Source organism: Haliotis rufescens, unplaced genomic scaffold (assembly GCF_023055435.1).
Source record: "Haliotis rufescens isolate VD_foot unplaced genomic scaffold, xgHalRufe1.0.p SCAF_1, whole genome shotgun sequence".
In the NCBI taxonomy this organism is placed as follows: domain Eukaryota; kingdom Metazoa; phylum Mollusca; class Gastropoda; order Lepetellida; family Haliotidae; genus Haliotis; species Haliotis rufescens.
In genome coordinates, this window is record NW_025963779.1 from 92,771,675 (window position 1) to 92,795,994 (window position 24,320).

Here is a 24,320-nt window from a genome sequence, read left to right on the forward strand (position 1 = left end):
TGAAACGCTCTCTGTCAGTCAGTGAAACACTCTCTGTCAGTCAGTGAAACACTCTCTGTCAGTCAGTGAAACACTCTCTGTCAGTCAGGGAAACACTCTCTGTCAGTCAGTGAAACACTCTCTGTCAGTCAGGGAAACACTCTCTGTCAGTCAGTGAAACGCTCTCTGTCAGTCAGGGAAACACTCTCTGTCAGTCAGGGAAACACTCTCTGTCAGTCAGTGAAACACTCTCTGTCAGTCAGTGAAACACTCTCTGTCAGTCAGTGAAACACTCTCTGTCAGTCAGTGAAACACTCTCTGTCAGTCAGGGAAACACTCTCTGTCAGTCCGTGAAACACTCTCTGTCAGTCAGTGAAACGCTCTCTGTCAGTAAGGGAAACACTCTCTGTCAGTCAGTGAAACACTCTCTGTCAGTCAGGGAAACACTCTCTGTCAGTCAGGGAAACACTCTCTGTCAGTCAGGGAAACACTCTCTGTCAGTCAGTGAAACGCTCTCTGTCAGTAAGGGAAACACTCTCTGTCAGTCAGTGAAACACTCTCTGTCAGTCAGGGAAACACTCTCTGTCAGTCAGGGAAACACTCTCTGTCAGTCAGGGAAACACTCTCTGTCAGTCAGTGAAACACTCTCTGTCAGTCAGTGAAACATTCTCTGTCAGTCAGTGAAACACTCTCTGTCAGTCAGGGAAACACTCTCTGTCAGTCAGTGAAACGCTCTCTGTCAGTAAGGGAAACACTCTCTGTCAGTCAGTGAAACACTCTCTGTCAGTCAGGGAAACACTCTCTGTCAGTCAGTGAAACACTCTCTGTCAGTCAGGGAAACACTCTCTGTCAGTCAGGGAAACACTCTCTGTCAGTCAGAGAAACACTCTCTGTCAGTCAGGGAAACACTCTCTGTCAGTCAGTGAAACACTCTCTGTCAGTCAGGGAAACACTCTCTGTCAGTCAGGGAAACACCCTCTGTCAGTCAGGGAAACACTCTCTGTCAGTCAGTGAAACACTCTCTGTCAGTCAGGGAAACACTCTCTGTCAGTCAGGGAAACACTCTCTTTCAGTCAGTGAAACACTCTCTGTCAGTCAGTGAAACACTCTCTGTCAGTCCGTGAAACACTCTCTGTCAGTCCGTGAAACACTCTCTGTCCGTCAGTGAAACACTCTCTGTCAGTCAGGGAAACACTCTCTGTCAGTCAGGGAAACACCCTCTGTCAGTCAGGGAAACACTCTCTGTCAGTCAGGGAAACACCCTCTGTCAGTCAGGGAAACACCCTCTGTCAGTCAGGGAAACACTCTCTGTCAGTCAGTGAAACACTCTCTGTCAGTCAGTGAAACACTCTCTGTCAGTCAGTGAAACACTCTCTGTCAGTCAGGGAAACACTCTCTGTCAGTCAGTGAAACACTCTCTGTCAGTCAGTGAAACATTCTCTGTCAGTCAGTGAAACACTCTCTGTCAGTCAGTGAAACACTCTCTGTCAGTCAGGGAAACACTCTCTGTCAGTCAGTGAAACACTCTCTGTCCGTCAGTGAAACACTCTCTGTCAGTCAGGGAAACACTCTCTGTCCGTCAGGGAAACACTCTCTGTCAGTCAGGGAAACACTCTCTGTCAGTCAGGGAAACACTCTCTGTCAGTCAGGGAAACACTCTCTGTCAGTCAGTGAAACACTCTCTGTCAGTCAGGGAAACACTCTCTGTCAGTCAGTGAAACACTCTCTGTCAGTCAGGGAAACACTCTCTGTCAGTCAGTGAAACACTCTCTGTCAGTCAGTGAAACACTCTCTGTCAGTCAGGGAAACACTCTCTGTCCGTCAGGGGAACACTCTCTGTCAGTCAGGGGAACACTCTCTGTCAGTCAGTGAAACACTCTCTGTCAGTCAGGGAAACACTCTCTGTCAGTCAGTGAAACACTCTCTGTCAGTCAGGGAAACACTCTCTGTCAGTCAGGGAAACACCCTCTGTCAGTCAGGGAAACACTCTCTGTCAGTCAGTGAAACACTCTCTGTCAGTCAGGGAAACACTCTCTGTCAGTCAGGGAAACACTCTCTTTCAGTCAGTGAAACACTCTCTGTCAGTCAGTGAAACACTCTCTGTCAGTCCGTGAAACACTCTCTGTCAGTCCGTGAAACACTCTCTGTCCGTCAGTGAAACACTCTCTGTCAGTCAGGGAAACACTCTCTGTCAGTCAGGGAAACACCCTCTGTCAGTCAGGGAAACACTCTCTGTCAGTCAGGGAAACACTCTCTGTCAGTCAGGGAAACACCCTCTGTCAGTCAGGGAAACACTCTCTGTCAGTCAGTGAAACACTCTCTGTCAGTCAGTGAAACACTCTCTGTCAGTCAGTGAAACACTCTCTGTCAGTCAGGGAAACACTCTCTGTCAGTCAGTGAAACACTCTCTGTCAGTCAGTGAAACATTCTCTGTCAGTCAGTGAAACACTCTCTGTCAGTCAGTGAAACACTCTCTGTCAGTCAGGGAAACACTCTCTGTCAGTCAGTGAAACACTCTCTGTCCGTCAGTGAAACACTCTCTGTCAGTCAGGGAAACACTCTCTGTCCGTCAGGGAAACACTCTCTGTCAGTCAGGGAAACACTCTCTGTCAGTCAGGGAAACACTCTCTGTCAGTCAGGGAAACACTCTCTGTCAGTCAGTGAAACACTCTCTGTCAGTCAGGGAAACACTCTCTGTCAGTCAGTGAAACAGTCTCTGTCAGTCAGGGAAACACTCTCTGTCAGTCAGTGAAACACTCTCTGTCAGTCAGTGAAACACTCTCTGTCAGTCAGTGAAACACTCTCTGTCAGTCAGTGAAACACTCTCTGTCAGTCAGGGAAACACTCTCTGTCAGTCAGTGAAACACTCTCTGTCAGTCAGTGAAACGCTCTCTGTCAGTCAGTGAAACACTCTCTGTCAGTCAGTGAAACACTCTCTGTCAGTCAGTGAAACACTCTCTGTCAGTCAGGGAAACACTCTCTGTCAGTCAGTGAAACACTCTCTGTCAGTCAGGGAAACACTCTCTGTCAGTCAGTGAAACGCTCTCTGTCAGTCAGGGAAACACTCTCTGTCAGTCAGGGAAACACTCTCTGTCAGTCAGTGAAACACTCTCTGTCAGTCAGTGAAACACTCTCTGTCAGTCAGTGAAACACTCTCTGTCAGTCAGTGAAACACTCTCTGTCAGTCAGGGAAACACTCTCTGTCAGTCCGTGAAACACTCTCTGTCAGTCAGTGAAACGCTCTCTGTCAGTAAGGGAAACACTCTCTGTCAGTCAGTGAAACACTCTCTGTCAGTCAGGGAAACACTCTCTGTCAGTCAGGGAAACACTCTCTGTCAGTCAGGGAAACACTCTCTGTCAGTCAGTGAAACGCTCTCTGTCAGTAAGGGAAACACTCTCTGTCAGTCAGTGAAACACTCTCTGTCAGTCAGGGAAACACTCTCTGTCAGTCAGGGAAACACTCTCTGTCAGTCAGGGAAACACTCTCTGTCAGTCAGTGAAACACTCTCTGTCAGTCAGTGAAACATTCTCTGTCAGTCAGTGAAACACTCTCTGTCAGTCAGGGAAACACTCTCTGTCAGTCAGTGAAACGCTCTCTGTCAGTAAGGGAAACACTCTCTGTCAGTCAGTGAAACACTCTCTGTCAGTCAGTGAAACACTCTCTGTCAGTCAGGGAAACACTCTCTGTCAGTCAGTGAAACACTCTCTGTCAGTCAGTGAAACACTCTCTGTCAGTCAGGGAAACACTCTCTGTCAGTCAGGGAAACACTCTCTTTCAGTCAGTGAAACACTCTCTGTCAGTCAGTGAAACACTCTCTGTCAGTCCGTGAAACACTCTCTGTCAGTCCGTGAAACACTCTCTGTCCGTCAGTGAAACACTCTCTGTCAGTCAGGGAAACACTCTCTGTCAGTCAGGGAAACACCCTCTGTCAGTCAGGGAAACACTCTCTGTCAGTCAGGGAAACACTCTCTGTCAGTCAGGGAAACACCCTCTGTCAGTCAGGGAAACACTCTCTGTCAGTCAGTGAAACACTCTCTGTCAGTCAGTGAAACACTCTCTGTCAGTCAGTGAAACACTCTCTGTCAGTCAGGGAAACACTCTCTGTCAGTCAGTGAAACACTCTCTGTCAGTCAGTGAAACATTCTCTGTCAGTCAGTGAAACACTCTCTGTCAGTCAGTGAAACACTCTCTGTCAGTCAGGGAAACACTCTCTGTCAGTCAGTGAAACACTCTCTGTCCGTCAGTGAAACACTCTCTGTCAGTCAGGGAAACACTCTCTGTCCGTCAGGGAAACACTCTCTGTCAGTCAGGGAAACACTCTCTGTCAGTCAGGGAAACACTCTCTGTCAGTCAGGGAAACACTCTCTGTCAGTCAGTGAAACACTCTCTGTCAGTCAGGGAAACACTCTCTGTCAGTCAGTGAAACAGTCTCTGTCAGTCAGGGAAACACTCTCTGTCAGTCAGTGAAACACTCTCTGTCAGTCAGTGAAACACTCTCTGTCAGTCAGTGAAACACTCTCTGTCAGTCAGTGAAACACTCTCTGTCAGTCAGGGAAACACTCTCTGTCAGTCAGTGAAACACTCTCTGTCAGTCAGTGAAACGCTCTCTGTCAGTCAGTGAAACACTCTCTGTCAGTCAGGGAAACACTCTCTGTCAGTCAGGGAAACACCCTCTGTCAGTCAGGGAAACACTCTCTGTCAGTCAGTGAAACACTCTCTGTCAGTCAGGGAAACACTCTCTGTCAGTCAGGGAAACACTCTCTTTCAGTCAGTGAAACACTCTCTGTCAGTCAGTGAAACACTCTCTGTCAGTCCGTGAAACACTCTCTGTCAGTCCGTGAAACACTCTCTGTCCGTCAGTGAAACACTCTCTGTCAGTCAGGGAAACACTCTCTGTCAGTCAGGGAAACACCCTCTGTCAGTCAGGGAAACACTCTCTGTCAGTCAGGGAAACACTCTCTGTCAGTCAGGGAAACACCCTCTGTCAGTCAGGGAAACACTCTCTGTCAGTCAGTGAAACACTCTCTGTCAGTCAGTGAAACACTCTCTGTCAGTCAGTGAAACACTCTCTGTCAGTCAGGGAAACACTCTCTGTCAGTCAGTGAAACACTCTCTGTCAGTCAGTGAAACATTCTCTGTCAGTCAGTGAAACACTCTCTGTCAGTCAGTGAAACACTCTCTGTCAGTCAGGGAAACACTCTCTGTCAGTCAGTGAAACACTCTCTGTCCGTCAGTGAAACACTCTCTGTCAGTCAGGGAAACACTCTCTGTCCGTCAGGGAAACACTCTCTGTCAGTCAGGGAAACACTCTCTGTCAGTCAGGGAAACACTCTCTGTCAGTCAGGGAAACACTCTCTGTCAGTCAGTGAAACACTCTCTGTCAGTCAGGGAAACACTCTCTGTCAGTCAGTGAAACAGTCTCTGTCAGTCAGGGAAACACTCTCTGTCAGTCAGTGAAACACTCTCTGTCAGTCAGTGAAACACTCTCTGTCAGTCAGTGAAACACTCTCTGTCAGTCAGTGAAACACTCTCTGTCAGTCAGGGAAACACTCTCTGTCAGTCAGTGAAACACTCTCTGTCAGTCAGTGAAACGCTCTCTGTCAGTCAGTGAAACACTCTCTGTCAGTCAGTGAAACACTCTCTGTCAGTCAGTGAAACACTCTCTGTCAGTCAGGGAAACACTCTCTGTCAGTCAGTGAAACACTCTCTGTCAGTCAGGGAAACACTCTCTGTCAGTCAGTGAAACGCTCTCTGTCAGTCAGGGAAACACTCTCTGTCAGTCAGGGAAACACTCTCTGTCAGTCAGTGAAACACTCTCTGTCAGTCAGTGAAACACTCTCTGTCAGTCAGTGAAACACTCTCTGTCAGTCAGTGAAACACTCTCTGTCAGTCAGGGAAACACTCTCTGTCAGTCCGTGAAACACTCTCTGTCAGTCAGTGAAACGCTCTCTGTCAGTAAGGGAAACACTCTCTGTCAGTCAGTGAAACACTCTCTGTCAGTCAGGGAAACACTCTCTGTCAGTCAGGGAAACACTCTCTGTCAGTCAGGGAAACACTCTCTGTCAGTCAGTGAAACGCTCTCTGTCAGTAAGGGAAACACTCTCTGTCAGTCAGTGAAACACTCTCTGTCAGTCAGGGAAACACTCTCTGTCAGTCAGGGAAACACTCTCTGTCAGTCAGGGAAACACTCTCTGTCAGTCAGTGAAACACTCTCTGTCAGTCAGTGAAACATTCTCTGTCAGTCAGTGAAACACTCTCTGTCAGTCAGGGAAACACTCTCTGTCAGTCAGTGAAACGCTCTCTGTCAGTAAGGGAAACACTCTCTGTCAGTCAGTGAAACACTCTCTGTCAGTCAGGGAAACACTCTCTGTCAGTCAGTGAAACACTCTCTGTCAGTCAGGGAAACACTCTCTGTCAGTCAGGGAAACACTCTCTGTCAGTCAGAGAAACACTCTCTGTCAGTCAGGGAAACACTCTCTGTCAGTCAGTGAAACACTCTCTGTCAGTCAGTGAAACACTCTCTGTCAGTCAGGGAAACACTCTCTGTCAGTCAGGGAAACACTCTCTGTCAGTCAGGGAAACACTCTCTGTCAGTGGAGTATACAATAGTACAGGTTGAATACGCCATGTTTATTGTGGGACATTAGAGCAGAACCAGACGAATGCTTATGTTGGTTGATTGTATAATTAACTGTGTCCACTTGAATTACGCTGATGAATGACACAAGTACAATGTTGTGTCTTGTTGTAAAATGTTGTGTCACGTTGTGAAATGTTTGGTCGCGTTATACAATGTTGTGACACATTGTACAATGTTGTGTCACGCTGTAAGATGTTATGTCTTGTACTATGTTGTATAATGTATATATATGTTTATTCATGTATAGGAGGCCATAGGCCCATGTACATTTCAGTTATATATAGTAACACACAATTGAGGCAATTTACATTGAAAACAATACTAAGGGTCCAGTATTAGGTCTTTGTACGTAATGATAGAGCTTCCTTCACACACTTAGCTACATTTCTGAGTAAACAGTCATTTTGGCTATTTAAGAGATTGCTAAAAGTATTAATACATGGATTGTTATAGAATCTTACAGGAATATACTTTTGTCTTAATGATGCGTAAAACGGGCAGACAAACACAAAATGGACTTCGTCCTCAATACAACCATTGTTACATAGCCGACAAAAGCGTTGTGAATAAACAATATCCTCTCTTCTGTCCAGATTACTCCGTATAGGCAATTCACCTAATCTCAACAGGCACAGCATAAGACTATGGTCTCTATTTCTGAAAGCTGTAACATAATATTCCAGATCCAATAATATCTTGACGTGTGAATAATACCTTAATTTACAAGACTCATAAATGTTCTTCTGTATTCTGTATTCTCCAACAAACGCTGTCTAAACAGCTGCAAGAAACACTTAACATCACCAATATTCTGTTCGTGCCTCACATAACCAAATCCATAAATGTCGACTAAATATTTAACATGAGTTGCCCAAGTAATTCTACCACATTCATCCAGCTCCTCCATTAACAAATAACACTGTGTCATGCTGTACAATGTTGTGCCATGTTGTACAGTATTGTATTACGTTGTACAACGTTAATTCATATTTGTGCAATGTTGTGTCATGTTGTATGATATTGAACCATGTAAGTGCAAGGCTGTGTCATGTTATACAAGGTTGTGTCATATCGTACAATGTTGTATTATGTTGAATCATACTTGTGCAAGGTCATGTTTACAATGTTGTATTACGTTTTACAATGTTGAATCATACTTTTACAATGTTGTGTCATGTTGTACAATGTTGTGTCATGCTGTACAATGTTGTACAATGTTGTGTCATGCTGTACAATGTTGTGTCATGTTGTACGATGTTGTGGCATGTTGTACAATGGTTTGTCATGTTGTACAATGTTGTGTCATGCTGTACAATGTTGTACAATGTTGTGTCATGCTGTACAATGTTGTTCCATGTTGTACAATGTTGTGTCATGCTGTACAATGTTGTACAATATTGTGTCATGCTGTACAATGTTGTGTCATGTTGTACGTTGTTGTGTCATGCTGTACAATGTTGTGCCATGTTGTACAGTATTGTATTACGTTGTACAACGTTAATTCATATTTGTGCAATGTTGTGTCATGTTGTATGATATTGAACCATGTTAGTGCAAGGCTGTGTCATGTTATACAATGTTGTGTCATGTCGTACTATGTTGTATTATGTTGAATCATACTTGTGCAAGGTCATGTTTACAATGTTGTATTACGTTTTACAATGTTGAATCATACTTTTACAATGTTGTGTCATGTTGTGTCATGTTGTGTCATGCTGTACAATGTTGTACAATGTTGTGTCATGCTGTACAATGTTGTGTCATGTTGTACGATGTTGTGTCATGTTGTACAATGGTTTGTCATGTTGTACAATGTTGTGTCATGCTGTACAATGTTGTACAATGTTGTGTCATGCTGTACAATGTTGTTCCATGTTGTACAATGTTGTGTCATGCTGTACAATGTTGTACAATATTGTGTCATGCTGTACAATGTTGTGTCATGTTGTACGATGTTGTGTCATGCTGTACAATGTTGTGCCATGTTGTACAGTATTGTATTACGTTGTACAACGTTAATTCATATTTGTGCAATGTTGTGTCATGTTGTATGATATTGAACCATGTTAGTGCAAGGCTGTGTCATGTTATACAATGTTGTGTCATGTCGTACTATGTTGTATTACGTTGAATCATACTTGTGCAAGGTCATGTTTACAATATTGTATTACGTTTTACAATGTTGAATCATACTTTTACAATGTTGTGTCATGTTGTACAATGTTGTGTCATGCTGTACAATGTTGTACAATGTTGTGTCATGCTGTACAATGTTGTGTCATGTTGTACGATGTTGTACGATGTTGTGTCACGTTGTAAAATGTTATCCACGTTTGTGTAATGTTGTGTCATGTTCTACAATGTTGTGTCATGCTGTACAATGTTGTACAATGTTGTGTCACGTACAATGTTCAACCATGCTAGTGCAAGGTTGTGTCATGCTGTACAATGTTGTGTCATGTTGTACGATGTTGTACAATGTTGTGTCACGTACAATGTTCAACCATGCTAGTGCAAGGTTGTGTCATGCTAGTGCAATGTTGTGTCATGTTGCACAATATTGAGTCATGCTGTACGATGTTGTACAATGTTGATTCATGTTTGTGCAAGGTTGTGTCATGTTGCACAATATTGAGTCATGCTGTACGATGTTGTACAATGTTGATTCATGTTTGTGCAAGGTTGTGTCATGTTGTACAATGTTGAATCATGCTTGTGTCGTATTATTCTGCCCATGTTTCCAGTGAAGCTGACGTCAGTGCAGTGTAATGGGTCAGCGATCAAACGCACAGTCGGAAATCCTGCCTAATTGCTTGTCTTTCACATTGTCCCAAGTCTCTCAGTCACTCTTACATTGTTAATAAGGTTCATGAAGGAACCCAAGCAAGCGTGTCAACATCATCACGGGCTCGGCGTCAAGAAGCGAGGAGAAGCATGCAGCGCCATTACGACATGACTTCCCTGAAGATGTAGGAGTTAATCAATACAGGGCGGGTACGCTGGGAGGGAAGGAGGGAGCTAGGGCGGGGAGGAACACTGCTCCACACACCGCCCGGCGTAGGTCCATGGCGGCGCTATTGATCTCAAGACGTTCTCAGACTCATGCCTGCTCATGCAGCCTCGGGTGGTTTCACAGCGTCCAGTCTGCGAGGTAGGTGTACTACAAGATGTTCTATGTTAGGAGTGGCCGGGGTCAGTTGATGCCTGTCCTAGGATGTTGTTATGTAGCGTACTTTCGACTGGTTGTTGTTAAACGGTGGGGTGTTTACTTCAGACATCAGTAAGTTGAGATGAACACTCCGCTGCACGTTATCACACTCCCGACGAATGTCGTACACCCGCCATAAACACCAAGTCAACACAAGCCGTTAGGATGACATCGTCACTGTGTCAGTGTGGCGTAACATTGAGATGGCATCGCCTTTACAACACTGTGTCAGAATGGCGTAATATGCAAATGACATCACCTTTACAACACCGTCACTGTGTCAGAGAGCCGTCACACTGAGATGACATCTCCTTCGCAAAGCTGTCACTGTGTCAGAGTGGCGTTACATGCAAATGACATCACCTTTACAACACCGTCGCTGTGTCAGAGTGGCGTAACGTTGAGATGACATCGCCTTTACAACACCGTCGCTGTGTCAGAGAGCCGTCACACTGAGATGACATCGCCCTTTCAACGCTGTCACTGTGTCAGAGTGACGTAATGGCGTAATGTTGAGATGACATCGCCTTCATAAAACTGTCACCGTGTCAGAGCGACATAACATTGAGATGACATCGCCTTTACAACACCATCACCGTGTCAGAGTAGCGTAACATTCAGATAACATCTTTACAACACTGTGTCAGAGCGACATAACATTCAGATGATATCACCTTTACACCACTATGTCAGAGTGGCGTAGCGTTGAGATGACATCACCATTAACAACACCATCACTGTGTCAGAATGGTGTAACATTGAGATGGCATCCCCTTCACAACAGCATTACTATGTCAGAATGGTGTAACATTGAGATGGCATCCCCTTCACAACAGCATTACTATGTCAGAGTGGCGTAATATTGAGATGACATCGCCTTCACAACACTGTGTCAGAGCGACATAACATTGAGATGACATCGCCTTTACAACACCATCACCGTGTCAGAGTAGCGTAACATTCAGATGACATCTTTACAACACTGTGTCAGAGCGACATAACATTCAGATGATATCACCTTTACACCACTATGTCAGAGTGGCGTAGCGTTGAGATGACATCACCATTAACAACACCATCACTGTGTCAGAATGGTGTAACATTGAGATGGCATCCCCTTCACAACAGCATTACTATGTCAGAATGGTGTAACATTGAGATGGCATCCCCTTCACAACAGCATTACTATGTCAGAGTGGCGTAATATTGAGATGACATCGCCTTCACAACACTGTGTCAAAGTGGCGTAACATTGAGATGACATTGCCTTTACAACACCGTCACTGTGTCAGAGTGGCGTACCACTGAGATGACATCGCCTTTACAACACCGTCACTGTGTCAGAGTGGCGTACCACTGAGATGACATCACCTTCACAACACCGTCAATGTGTCAGAGTGGCGTACCACTGAGATGACATCACCTTCACAACACCGTCACTGTGTCAGAGTGGCGTACCACTGAGATGACATCACCTTCACAACACCGTCATTGTGTCAGAGTGGCGTACCACTGAGATGACATCACCTTCACAACACCGTCATTGTGTCAGAGTGGCGTACCACTGAGATGACATCACCTTCACAACACCGTCATTGTGTCAGAGTGGCGTACCACTGAGATGACATCGCCTTCACAACACCGTCATTGTGTCAGAGTGGCGTACCATTGAGATGACATCGCCTTCACAACACCGTCATTGTGTCAGAGCGGCGTACCACTGAGATGACATCGCTTTTACAACACTCACTGTGTGTGAGGTGGTATGTGTGATGTGAAGTGATGTGTACTAGATGTGTGTGAGGTGTGTAATAAGGTGAAATGTGTGATGTGTGTGCGGTAGTGTGTGTGAGGTGAAGTGTGTGCGTTGGTGTGAGTGAGGTGAGGTGTGTGTGGTGATGTGTGTTTGATGTGTGTAAGGTGAGGTGTGTGTGGTGATGTATTTGATGTGTGTGCGGTTGTGTGTGTGTGGTGATGTATGTGAGGTGATGTGAAGTGATGTGTATTAGATGTGTATGAGGTGTTTAAGGTGATGTATGTGATGTGTGTGCGGTGGTGAGTGTGGTGATGTGTGTTTGGTGTGGGTGAGGTGTGTGTGGTGATGTGTGTTTGGTGAGTGTGAGGTGAGGTGTGTGTGGTGATGTGGGTTTGGTGTGTTTGAGGTGAGGTGTGTGTGGTGATGTGTGTTTGATGTGTGTGAGGTGAGGTGTATACGGTTAGGTGTGTAGGGTGATGTATGTTTTATGTGTGTGAGGTGATGGGTGTCAGATAAAGTGTGTGCGGTGGTGTATGTGATGTGTGTGCGGTGGCGTATGTGATGTGTGTGCGGTGGTGTGTGTGAGGTGATGGGTGTTAGATATAGTGTGTGAGGTGGTGTGTGTGTGATGTGTGTGCGGTGGTGTGTATACGGTTGGATGTGTGGGGTGATGTGTGTTTGATGTGTGTGAGGTGGGATGTGTCAGGTGATGGGTGTTAGATAAAGTGTGTGAGGTGGTGTATGTGATGTGTGTGCGGTGGCGTGTGTAAGGTGAGGTGTTTGAAGTGAGGTGCATTTGATTTGTGTGTGATGAGGCGTGTGAGGTGATGTGTGAGGTGAGGTGTGTGAGTTGAGGTGTGTTTGATGTGTGTGAGCTATATTAGTCAGCTAATTGGGTGAGCTGATGTGTTGAAAACCCAGCCGACACCCTCCGATCCCAATGGCGAGATGTGCTCCATATCCCTGGACAAGGATACGCTGTCCATTAGCCGCTGTACTCGGCACCTCATAATCTATTGATTAGATAGAAACTGAACATACTCGTGAATTAATCTAAGTCTGCGACATTGATTTCTTTCCAGCAACTGCGGGGCTGTTATTCCAGGGCTGTAGTAGATTAAGGGTGTCCTGTATCTGCCGCACATCTGCGCTCCAGACATTGCGTGATGACGTGCGTCATCCTAAGCCACACTGGAATAATATTGTACGACCGTATTTATCAAGCCTAATTGAGTCAAAGATTCCAGTGAGTTTTCTCTTCAAACTGGTCGGTAATTGTTAACAACATTCGATTGACTGAGTGTACTTCGTGGCAAATAATAGCTCAAGTCAGAGAATAAGTATATACACCAGACCTTTCAACTCGGCGTGTACATATACACTAGTCAGGGACTGACCTACGTACACCGGGCCTTTCGCCTATTAAAGCGACAAAAGCATTTCCATAATTATAGGAAATTATGGGAAATCAGTGAAAATGAATTGGTTCTTTGGCCATGATTGAACGATATCAGATCAGGAATATATCTAAAGCCTAAGTTCCCGTGTTCTGATTTTGCCAATCTGAGCACAAATTCTGATCCATATATGTAACCATATCTCCGTCCATCACTTTCAGGGACACATTCCCCTCGAATCAAGGACTGAATTTTGTCATGTGGGATAGTGTTATACAAAATGGAAAAGTGTTTAATTATAAAGACGTCAGAGCATAATCTACACATACAGACCTTTAAACTTGGTATTGACTGATTGATTGGTTTATTCAGTAGAAAGGCCAAAGGCCCTTTTAGAAAGATCATTGAAAAAATTAGACAGTGACAGATGGCAAAATTACCAAGACATTGTTCTTAAAGTATGAGCTTCCTATACATATTTAGCACAGTTAATGAGTATGAGCTTATCCAACAGCCAACAAATATTCATATTTTGATTACATTATAATAAGTAAATAATACTGAGGTTAGTATTTCTTATGGTACAAAAATACGGACAAACTACTAAGAAACGATTGGGTACAAAATTTCTACCTGAACGTACTATCAAACCAATTCTTGGAGAGTTGCGTCCTTTGGGCACGCCAGAAACCTATGATTGTGGGTTCGAATCCCGGTTCGCTCCGATTATGTTTCTAGGTTTGTTAGCACCATACCCGTGCTCGTGGGTTTCACCGAAGGGTAAACGCCTGACACCTGCATAACTTCGGGCTTTTCTCCCACATTAAACTGACACGCCGTGATATAACTGGAAAACTGTTTAAAGTGGTGTTAAACACAACTCACTCACTCACTCAAAGAACTGATCTTTTCGTGTTCGTCCAACATTCGAGACTACTTAGGGAGTGGCGCACAAAGAAGGATAATGAAATATGTGTATGCCCAACATTATTTAAAATTTGTTTCATAAAGTGTAACCATGGGTACGTATTCGCATTTAAGCCACTGTCTTATACAATATGGGATAATCTGGGAGGACCATTTCCAAAAGAAAGCTGATGCCGAGAAGATATAACAAACTCAAATATTAAAAAGGTTCTCGGCCCAGTTCACCATAGACCGTAATGTGTGGTGTTGAACTGCTGAGACCGGCTCATTTAATTTAGAAGACTTGGCTGCCCCCTCTTCCAATTTGTTTTTTTGCGTTGTTTACGTTGAGTTTCCACGTTGTACAATAATCATAAAATGTAACAAGAGTATTCTGTAGTCCCTGGTGCGTTTCATCGAAAAGAACGATGCCATCAGCATAAAGAAAGATGATACACTGAAACCAAAATAGAATATTCGAGATATTAGAGTTATCAGCACAATTAATGTCAATGTTAATCCATCGTCAGCCTTTAGATATCAATGTCATTTAAAAATATTGAAAATAGCAACGGTGACAAGTTCTCTCCCTGCCTGACACCCGTGCAACGAGGGAAGTAGTTTGACGACATATTGTTGCTTGTGTCAGTGATTTTATATTGCTATACATATGTTCACTGAAGTTACCTACAATACCACTTTTATGCATTTTGGACGAAAGTCCTACCCTCCAAAACAGTGTCGATAACCTTCGTAAAATAAATAAATGCACAATACCATTTCTTTTTCGAAAATCTTAAAATATGTATTTAAGACCAAAATGTTACCAACAGTCATAAGCCTGTTTCGAAAACCCCTGGGGACAAGATACCATTATCATCTAGAACATTTCTTATGGCGTCTGTTTTCTGAATTTTGGTAAATAATTTTCCAAAACAACATGATGTATTGTGAGTCCTCTGCAGGATATCCTGACACATGATGTATTGTGGGGCCCCTGCTAGATGTCCTGACACATGATGTATTGTGTGTCCTCTGTGTCCTGACACATGATGTATTGTGGGGCCCCTGCTAGATGTCCTGACACATGATGTATTGTTGGGCCCCTGCTAGATGTCCTGACACATGATGTATTGTGGGGCCCCTGCTAGATGTCCTGACACATGATTTATAGTGGGGCCCCTGCTAGATGTCCTGACACATGATGTATTGTGGGGCCCCTGCTAGATGTCCTGACACATGATGCATTGTGGGTCCTCTGCTAGATGTCCTGACACATGATGCATTGTGTGTCCTCTGTGTCCTGACACATGATGCATTGTGTGTCCTCTGTGTCCTGACACATGATGTATTGTGAGTCCTCTGTGTCCTGACACATGAGGTATTGTGGGTCCTCTGCTAGATGTCCTGACACATGATGCATTGTTGGGCCCCTGCTAGATGTCCTGACACATGATGTATTGTGGGTCCTTTGTGTCCCGACACATGATGCATTGTTGATCCCCTGCTAGATGTCCTGACACATGATGTATTTTGGGTCATCTGTGTCCTGATACATGATGCATTGTGGGTCATCTGCTAGATGTACTGACACATGATGCATTGTGGGTCCTCTGTGTCCTGACACATGATGCATTGGGGGTCCTCTGTGTCCTGACACATGATACATTGTGGGTCCTCTGTGTCCTGACACATGATGTATTGTGGGTCCTCTGCTAGATGCCCTGACACATGATCTATTGTGGGTCCTTTGTGTCCCGACACATGATGTATTGTTGGTCCCCTGCTAGATGTCCTGACACATGATGTATTGTGGGTCATCTGTGTCCTGATACATGATGCATTGTGGGTCATCTGCTAGATGTACTGACACATGATGCATTGTGGGTCCTCTGTGTCCTGACACATGATGCATTGTGGGTCCTCTGTATCCTGACACATGGTGTATTGTGGGTCCTCTGCTAGATGTTATGACACATGATGCATTGTGGGTCCTCTGCTAGCTGTCATGACACATGATGTATTGTGTGTCCCCTGCCAGATGTCCCGACACATGATGCATTGTGTGTCCTCTGTGTCCTGACACATGGTGTATTGTCGGTCCTCTGCTAGATGTTATGACACATGATGCATTGTGGGTCCTCTGCTGGATGTCCTGACACATGATGTATTGTGGGTCATCAGCAGGATTCCTGACACATGATGTATTGTGGGTCGCCTGCTAGATGTCCTGACACATGATGTATTGTGGGTCCTCTGCTAGATGTCCTGACACATGATGCATTGAAGGTCCTCTGTGTCCTGATACATGATGCATTGTGGGTCCCCTGCTAGATGTCCTGACACATGATGTATTGTGGGTCATCTGTGTTCTGTCACATGATGCATTGTGGGTCCTCTGCTAGATGTCCTGTCACATGATGCATTGTGGGTCCTCTGCTGGATGTCCCGACACATGATGCATTGTGGGTCCTCTGCTAGATGTCATGACACATGATGCATTGTGGGTCCTCTGCTTGATGGCATGACACATGTTGCATTGTGGGTCCTCTGCTTGATCTCATGACACATGATATTTTGTGTGTCCTCTGTGTCCTGACACATGATGCATTGTGGGTCCTCTGCTTGATGTCCTGCCACATGATGCATTGTGGGTCTTCTGTTTGATGTCATGACACATGATGCATTGTGGGTCCTCTGTTTGATGTCATGACACATGATGCATTGTGGGTCCTCTGCTTGATGTCATGACACATGATGCATTGTGGGTCCTCTGCTTGATGTCATGGCACATGATGCATTGTGGGTCCTCTGCTAGATGTCATGACACATGATGCATTGTGGGTCCTCTGCTTGATGGCATGACACATGATGCATTGTCGGTCCTCTGCTTGATCTCATGACACATGATGTTTTGTGTGTACTCTGTGTCCTGACACATGATGCATTGTGGGTCAACTGCTTGATGTCCTGCCACATGATGCATTGTGGGTCTTCTGCTTGTTGTCATGACACATGGTGCATTGTGGGTCCTCTGCTAGATGTCATGACACATGATGCATTGTGGGTCCTCTGCTAGATGTCTTGACACATGATGCATTGTGGGTCCTCTGCTAGATGTCCTGACACATGATGCATTGTGGGTCCTCTGCTGGATGTCCTGACTCATGATGCATTGTGGGTCCTCTGCTAGATGTACTGACAAATGATGCATTGTGGGTCCTCTGCTGGATGTCCTGACACATGATGCATTGTGGGTCCTCTGCTAGATGTACTGACACATGATGCATTGTGGGTCCTCTGCTAGATGTACTGACACATGATGCATTGTGGGTCATCTGTGACCTGACACATGATGCATTGTGGGTCCTCTGCTAGATGTCCTGTCACATGATGCATTGTGGGTCCTCTGCTAGATGTACTGTCACATGATGCATTGTGGGTCCTCTGCTAGATGTCCTGACACATGATGCATTGTGGGTCCTCTGCTGGATGTCCTGACACATGATGCATTGTGGGTCCTCTGCTAGATGTCCTGACACATGATGCATTGTGGGTCCTCTGCTAGATGTCTTGACACATGATGCATTGTGGGTCATCTGTGTCCTGACACATTATGTATTGTGGGTCCTCTGCTTGATGTCCTGACATATGATGCATTGTTGGTTCTCTGCAGAATATCCTGATACATGATGTATTGTGGGTCCTCTGTGTTCTGACGCATGATGTATTGTGGGCCCTCTGTGTTCTTTCACATGATGTATTGTTGGTCCTCTGCTGGATGTCCTGACACATGCTGTATTATGGGTCCTCTGTGTCCTGACACATGATGCATTATGGGTCCTCTGCTAGATGTCCTGACACATGATGTATTGTGGGTCCTCTGTGTCCTGATACATGATGCATTGTGGGTCCTCTGCTAGATGTACTTACACATGAATTATTGTGGGTCCTCTACTGGATGCCCTGACACATGATGCATTGTGGGTTCTCTGCAGAATATCCTGACACATGATGTATTGTGGGTCCTCTGTGTCCTGACAAATGAGGTATTGTGCGTCCTCCGTGTCCTGACACATGCTGTATTGTGGGTTATCTGCTGGATGTCCAGACACAAGATGTATTGTTGGTCATCTATGTCCCGACACATGATGTATTGTCGGTCCTCTGTTAGATCTCCTGACACATGAAGGATTGTCGGTCCTCTGTTTGATGTCATGACACATGATGCATTGTGGGTCCTCTGCTTGATGTCACGACACATGATGCATTGTGGGTCCTCTGCTTGATGTCATGACACATGATGCATTGTGGGTCCTCTGCTAGATGTCATGACACATGATGCATTGTGGGTCAACTGCTAGATGTCATGACACATGATGCATTGTGGGTCCTCTGCTTGATGGCATGACACATGTTGCATTGTGGGTCCTCTGCTTGATCTTATGACACATGATGTTTTGTGTGTCCTCTGTGTCCTGACACATGATGCATTGTGGGTCCTCTGCTTGATGTCCTGCCACATGATGCATTGTGGGTCTTCTGTTTGATGTCATGACACATGATGCATTGTGGGTCCTCTGCTTGATGTCATGACACATGATGCATTGTGGGTCCTCTGCTTGATGTCATGACACATGATGCATTGTGGGTCCTCTGCTTGATGTCATGGCACATGATGCATTGTGGGTCCTCTGCTAGATGTCATGACACATGATGCATTGTGGGTCCTCTGCTTGATCTCATGACACATGATGTTTTGTGTGTCCTCTGTGTCCTGACACATGATGCATTGTGGGTCAACTGCTTGATGTCCTGCCACATGATGCATTGTGGGTCTTCTGCTTGATGTCATGACACATGGTGCATTGTGGGTCCTCTGCTAGATGTCATGACACATGATGCATTGTGGGTCCTCTGCTAGATGTCTTGACACATGATGCATTGTGGGTCCTCTGCTTGATGTCATGACACATGATGCATTGTGGGTCCTCTGCTAGATGTCTTGACACATGATGTACTACGGGTCCTCCTTTCAAACAATACGTTGTGTCAGGGTGCAGGGGTGTGTTGCAGGGTGCAGGGGTATGTTGCAGGGTGCAGGGGTATGTTGCAGGTTGCATGTGTATGGTGCTGGTGTGTGTTGCAGTGTGCATGTGTATGGTGCCGTGGTATGTTGCAGCGGTGTGTTGCTGAGTGCAGGTGCAGGTGTATGGTGATGGGGTGAGTTGCAGGGTACAGGGGTATGTTGCAGGGTGGAGGCTTATGGTGCTGTGGTGTTTTGCAGGGTGCAGTTGTATGGTGCAGGGTACAGGGGTATGTTGCAGGGGTGTGTTGCAGGCTGCAGGGGTAACTTGCAGGGTACAGGGGTGTGTTGCAGGTTACAGGGGTATGTTGCAGGGTGCATGTGTATGGTGCTGGGTGTGTTGCAGGGTGCATGTGTATGGTGTTGGGGTATGTTGCAGCGGTGTGTTGCTGGGTGCAGGTGCAGGTGTATGGTGATGGGGGGTGTTGCAGGATACAGGGGTATGTTGCAGGTTACAGGGGTATGTTGCAGGTTACAGGGGTATGTTGCAGGGTCCAGGGGTATGTTGCAGGGGTGTGTTGCTAGGTTGAGGTGTTTGGTGCTTTGGTGTGTTGCAGGGTGCAGGATTTTGTTGCTGGGAGCGGCTGTATGGTGATGGAGTCTTTTGCAGGATACAGGGGTATGTTGCAGGGTGGAGGCTTATGGTGCTGTGGTGTTTTGCAGGGTGCAGTTGTATGGTGATGGGTGTGTTGCAGGGTGCAGGTGTATGGTGATAGGTGTGTTGCAGGGTGCAGGTGTATGGTGCTAGGGTGTGTTGCAGGGTGCAGGTGTATCTTGCAGGGGTGTGTTGCAGGCTGGAGGTGTATCTTGCAAGGATGTGTTGCAGGGTGCAGGTGTATGTTGCTGGGGTGTGTTGGAGGGTTGAGGTGTATGGTACTGGGGTGTGTTGCAGGGTGGAGGTGTAGCTTGCAGGGGTGTGTTGTAGGGTGGAGGTGTATGGCGCTGGGTGTGTTGCAGGCTGGAGGTGTATGTTGGTGGGGTGTGTTGCAGTTGTGCGTCGCAGGGTACAGGGGTATGTTGCAAGGGTGTGTTGCAGGGTGCAGCTGTATGGTGCTGGGGTGTGTTGCAGGGTGCAGGTGTATGGTGATGGGTGTGTTGCAGGGTACAGGTGTATGGAAATGGGTGTGTTGCAGGGTGCAGGGGTATGTTCCAGGGTGAGTTGCAGGGTGGAGGTGTATCTTGCAGGGGTGTGTTTGCAGGGTGCAGGTGTATGGTGATGGGTGTGTTGCAGGTGCAGGGGTATGTTGCAGGGTGTGTTGCAGGGTGCAGATGTAGGGTTGCAGGGTACATGGGTATGTTGAAGGGGTGTGTTGCTGGGTGCAGGTGTATGGTGCTGGGGTGTGTTGCAGTGTGCAGGTGTATGGTGATGGTTGTGTTGCAGGGAGCAGGGGTATGTTGCAGGGTGGAGGTGTATCTTGCAGGGGTGCGTTGCAGGGTGCAGGTGTATGGTGATGGGTGTGTAAAAGGGTGCAGGTGTATGGTGCTTGTGTGTGTTGCAGGGTGGAGGTGTATGGTAAAGGGGTGTGTTGCATGGTGGAGGTGTATCTTGTAGGAGTGTGTTGCAGTATGGAGGTGTATGTTGCAGGGGTGTGTTGCAGGGTGCAGGTGTATGTTGCTGGGGTGTGTTGGAGGGTGGAGGTATACGGTACTGGGGTGTATTGCAGGGTGGAGGTGTACCTTGCAGGGGTGTGTTGCAGGGTACAGGGGTATTTTGCAAGGGTGTGTTGCAGGGTGCAGGTGTATTGTGCTGGGGCGTGTTGCAGGGTGCAGGTGTATGGTAATGGGTGTGTTGCAGGGTGCAGCTGTATGGTGCTGGGGTGTGTTGCAGGGTGGAGCTGTATAATGCTTGGATGTGTTGCAATGTGCATGTGTATGGTGCTGGGGCGTGTTGCAGGGTGCAGGTGTATCGTGCGGGGGGAGGGGGGCGGGTGTTGCAGGTAGCAGGTAGAAAGTGAAGGGGGAGGGTGCAGGGTGCAGAGGTATGTTGCAGGGTGCAGGAGTTTGGTTCTTAGGTGTGTTGCAGGGTGCAGGTGTATGGTGCCGGGGTGTGTTGCAAGGTGCAGGTGTATTGTGGTAGGGTGTGTTGCAGGGTGCAGGTGTATGGTGCTGGGGTGTGTTGCAGGGTGCAGGTGTAAAGTGCAGGGTACAGGTGTATGGTGCTGGGGTGTGTTGCAGGGTACAGGTGTAAAGTGTAGGGGTAGGGTGTAGGGTGCAGGGGTAGGTCGGAGGGGTATGCTGGCGGGTGCAGATGTATGGGGCAGGGGTATGTCAGTGGGGTATGTTGGAGCGTGCAGGTGTGTGGGGCAGGGGTATGTCAGTGGGGTATGTCAGTGGGGTATGTTGCAGCGTGCAGGTGTGTGGGGCAGGGGTATGTCAGTGGGGTATGTTGCAGTGTGCAGGTGTGTGGGGCAGGGGTATGTTGGCGGGTGCAGGTGTATGGGGCAGGGGTATGTCAGTGGGATATGTTGGAGCGTGCAGGTGTATGGGGCAGGGGTGTGTCAGTGGGGTATGTTGCAGCGTGCAGGTGTATGGGGCAGGGGTATGTCGGAGAGGTATGTTGGAGCGTGCAGGTGTGTGGGGCAGGGGTATGTCAGTGGGTTATGTTGCAGGGTGCAGGTGTAAAGTGCAGGGTGCAGGGTGCAGGTGTACGGTGCTGGGGTGTGTTGCAGGGTGCAGGTGTAAAGTGCAGGGTGCAGGTGTATGGTGCTGGGGTGTGTTGCATGGTACAGGTGTATGGGGCAGGGGTATGTTGAAGCGTGCAGGTGTATGGGGCAGGGGTATGCCAGTGGGGTATGTTGCAGGGTGCAGGAGTATGATTTAGGGGTATGAAATACTCAACTGTACACAGGGATTTGAAGTCCGAGGCCAGTATTATTTACGTTAGTGATTTTTTTAAACGTTACTTTGAACAAAATGTTCAGTTCTACCACGACGCGTTAGCTCGATTTTTGGGGAAATCCCAATTTCATACATGTGATCATAGTTTTCTGGCGCGCCCAAGGGACGCAACTCTACATAATGAATTGCATCCCCTTCGTTGACTGGGCCACCCTTGTGTCTCGTTGAAGTAATACAGGCGAATAGAGGCTCAGGTAAACGGGACGAGCGTAAACCTGTGTTTACTGACAGTATCTGTGTAGTGTTGAGGTCATTTTATAAAGGTCTGATAACAGATACAAGAGGATTTGTGTACCTTTACAGATAATACCTCGAGGGTAGAGGGTGACGAGCCGGGAGCCTGAACGACGACCCCACTACATCCTTCCCCTGGGAACGCGTGCAGATACCGTGAGACTTGGGCGTCGATGAGATCTCAGTGGAAGTGGCTCGGCGACAGGAGACAGTCACGTTGTCACCAATCATCTTTTAATAAGGGATCAATGTCACTCGTGTTTGGCTAGTTAGGGGACGCTACAGGTGATGCCTGGCGACGATTGCAAGAGGGTCGCGCTATCCAGTTTCACAAAAGCAGCTTTCGTGGTGGCACTTGTGTGAGATGTGGTCGGTGTACGTGCAAGTATATCTCAGCAAGGAGCAAGCTTGAACCCGTGACGTAACGCTTCAATAGATTGAAAACGTCAATCGGCTCGCAGAGCGGCTTACAGGTATATGGGCGGACTGTGTAAAGTGACCGGGATGGTATCGTGAGTCGGTCTGTGCCGGGCGATTATCTTACTGTCCCTAATCTGGAGACGGGAATTTAAGGATAGGGCATACCACAGTGAAGACTCGTGAAGCGGAACGGTTGTGTGTGTGGAGCGGCATAATAGTGACAGACATACTACTGCATGTATCTCGGCATGCCATTGTGTCGCCAGGGCTGCTTCCGGCTTGGTGTGAAGTTTGATCAGCGTTATATCGAGGTGTAGGAGAAATCGGTGGGTGTTGTGCTTGTCCTTGCTACAGCCGGGCTGTTGACACTGACAGACTCGTGTTGTTGGCACTGTTCTCAAAGTATTCTGTCAGTTTGTCGTAACTACATTTGTCGGTATCCATTCGACGCTGCCTTGTGAGTACGTGTTCCGAGCGCTTGAAAAACCACACGGACCTCGTCTAAAGTGAAATGTACACAGGGAGCTAAGTCCCAGTGAGCTAGCTGTAGCCAAGGTAAACGGGGACTTCCGCATTAGGCTGTCCGATACTCCCTCGGGTAGGTTGTGGAGGAGCGCCGACAACCGTCTCCCTACTGGCTTCTCACCCCCTCGCCACACTGATCACCGCGCGTTACCGAGCGCCATTGATTGTATTACCTGGATTTGTGGACGGCTGATTGAAGGTGCAACCGACGCGGGATGTCCCACAGGTGGGTCGGAGGAGGGTACTCGCAGTGATGCCTGCTTCAGCGTCATGCTGCATGACGACGTGCCACAGTGTCGTTGTCGTCGTCGGAAAGTGTGGAGCTTCACGTGAGGCTGAATTCTAATTAAACGTTACTGGAATTGTTCAACGTGTGGCTGACATGGGCAAGAGATACACTCGGTGGAATCAATACCTGAACACATGTAGGACTGCCCACTCGGGAGGTACGTCAGGTTAGCGCCCGCCTCGCCTTTCATGTTTAAATCCAGAACAGAATCAGACAAAAGGTTTAATCACGTCTGTTAAATTACTTTACGTGTATAAATATTGGATGTGTCGCTGACACGTTCACAATTGAGGGAGAAATTTGTCAGGAACACTTTATGTGTGTGGGAATAACGAGTGATACATATTGGAATCGGCCGTTCTGATGAAATGACGAATGATGTCAGTGGTTGTCTTGATATACCTGTGTTGAACAATGACATGTTCACATGAGACTTCAACTAGTGGCGTAGGAAGAACACATACACAGACACTTGGTGACTGCGATGAAAGCACGTGGATCTCTGTCCATAGACATTGATAATGCGTATTCACCTCCGATACGGTCTGCTGCTGGGGACGGTGTTTGTTTTGCTGGTTGTGGGGAAGATATACCACTTCGTCAGTACAACTACTCACCGGACAGACAGCCTCAAGAGAGTGTACATCAACCATGGACACCCAAAGGACGACAATGCTTTAATTACGAAATATGGTACGAATGACCTTCGACTGGCAGGGGAGCTGGGGAGGGGCGTTGTCCTTGCACCCGAGGAAAAGCGACGGGCGGAGTGGGCGATGAAGAAATACCGGCTGAACGTCTACGCCAGTGACATCATTCCCCTCAACAGACTTGTCCCGGACTCAAGGCCAGTCGGGTAGGTAGCATCTGTGTACACCTGTGATATCATGTATGTAAGTCGTGCATGTCATCCACGTTCATCTCTTGTTTACAACGCCATTATCCGAGACATTCTTGTTACATAATCGTCTGGGCGGAGAA

The 24,320-nt window shown here is 46.9% G+C and overlaps 1 protein-coding gene across 2 annotated transcripts in view; it reads left to right on the forward strand.

Annotated features, from left to right (window-relative positions):
• Nucleotides 1-9,645: 9,645 nt before the first annotated feature.
• The window catches only part of LOC124134154 (inactive polypeptide N-acetylgalactosaminyltransferase-like protein 5), a 64,529-nt gene continuing 49,854 nt past the window's right edge, over nt 9,646-24,320 (forward strand). The window contains exons 1-2 of one of the 2 annotated variants that reach the window (XM_048403711.1): nt 9,646-9,771; nt 22,175-24,195. In XM_048403711.1, coding sequence (XP_048259668.1) covers nt 23,861-24,195 — 335 coding nt within the window. In that variant the 5' untranslated portion in view covers nt 9,646-9,771; nt 22,175-23,860. Of the gene's footprint in view, nt 9,772-22,031; nt 24,196-24,320 lie in introns of those variants that run through there. The other variant, XM_048403710.1, reaches the window with a different exon arrangement.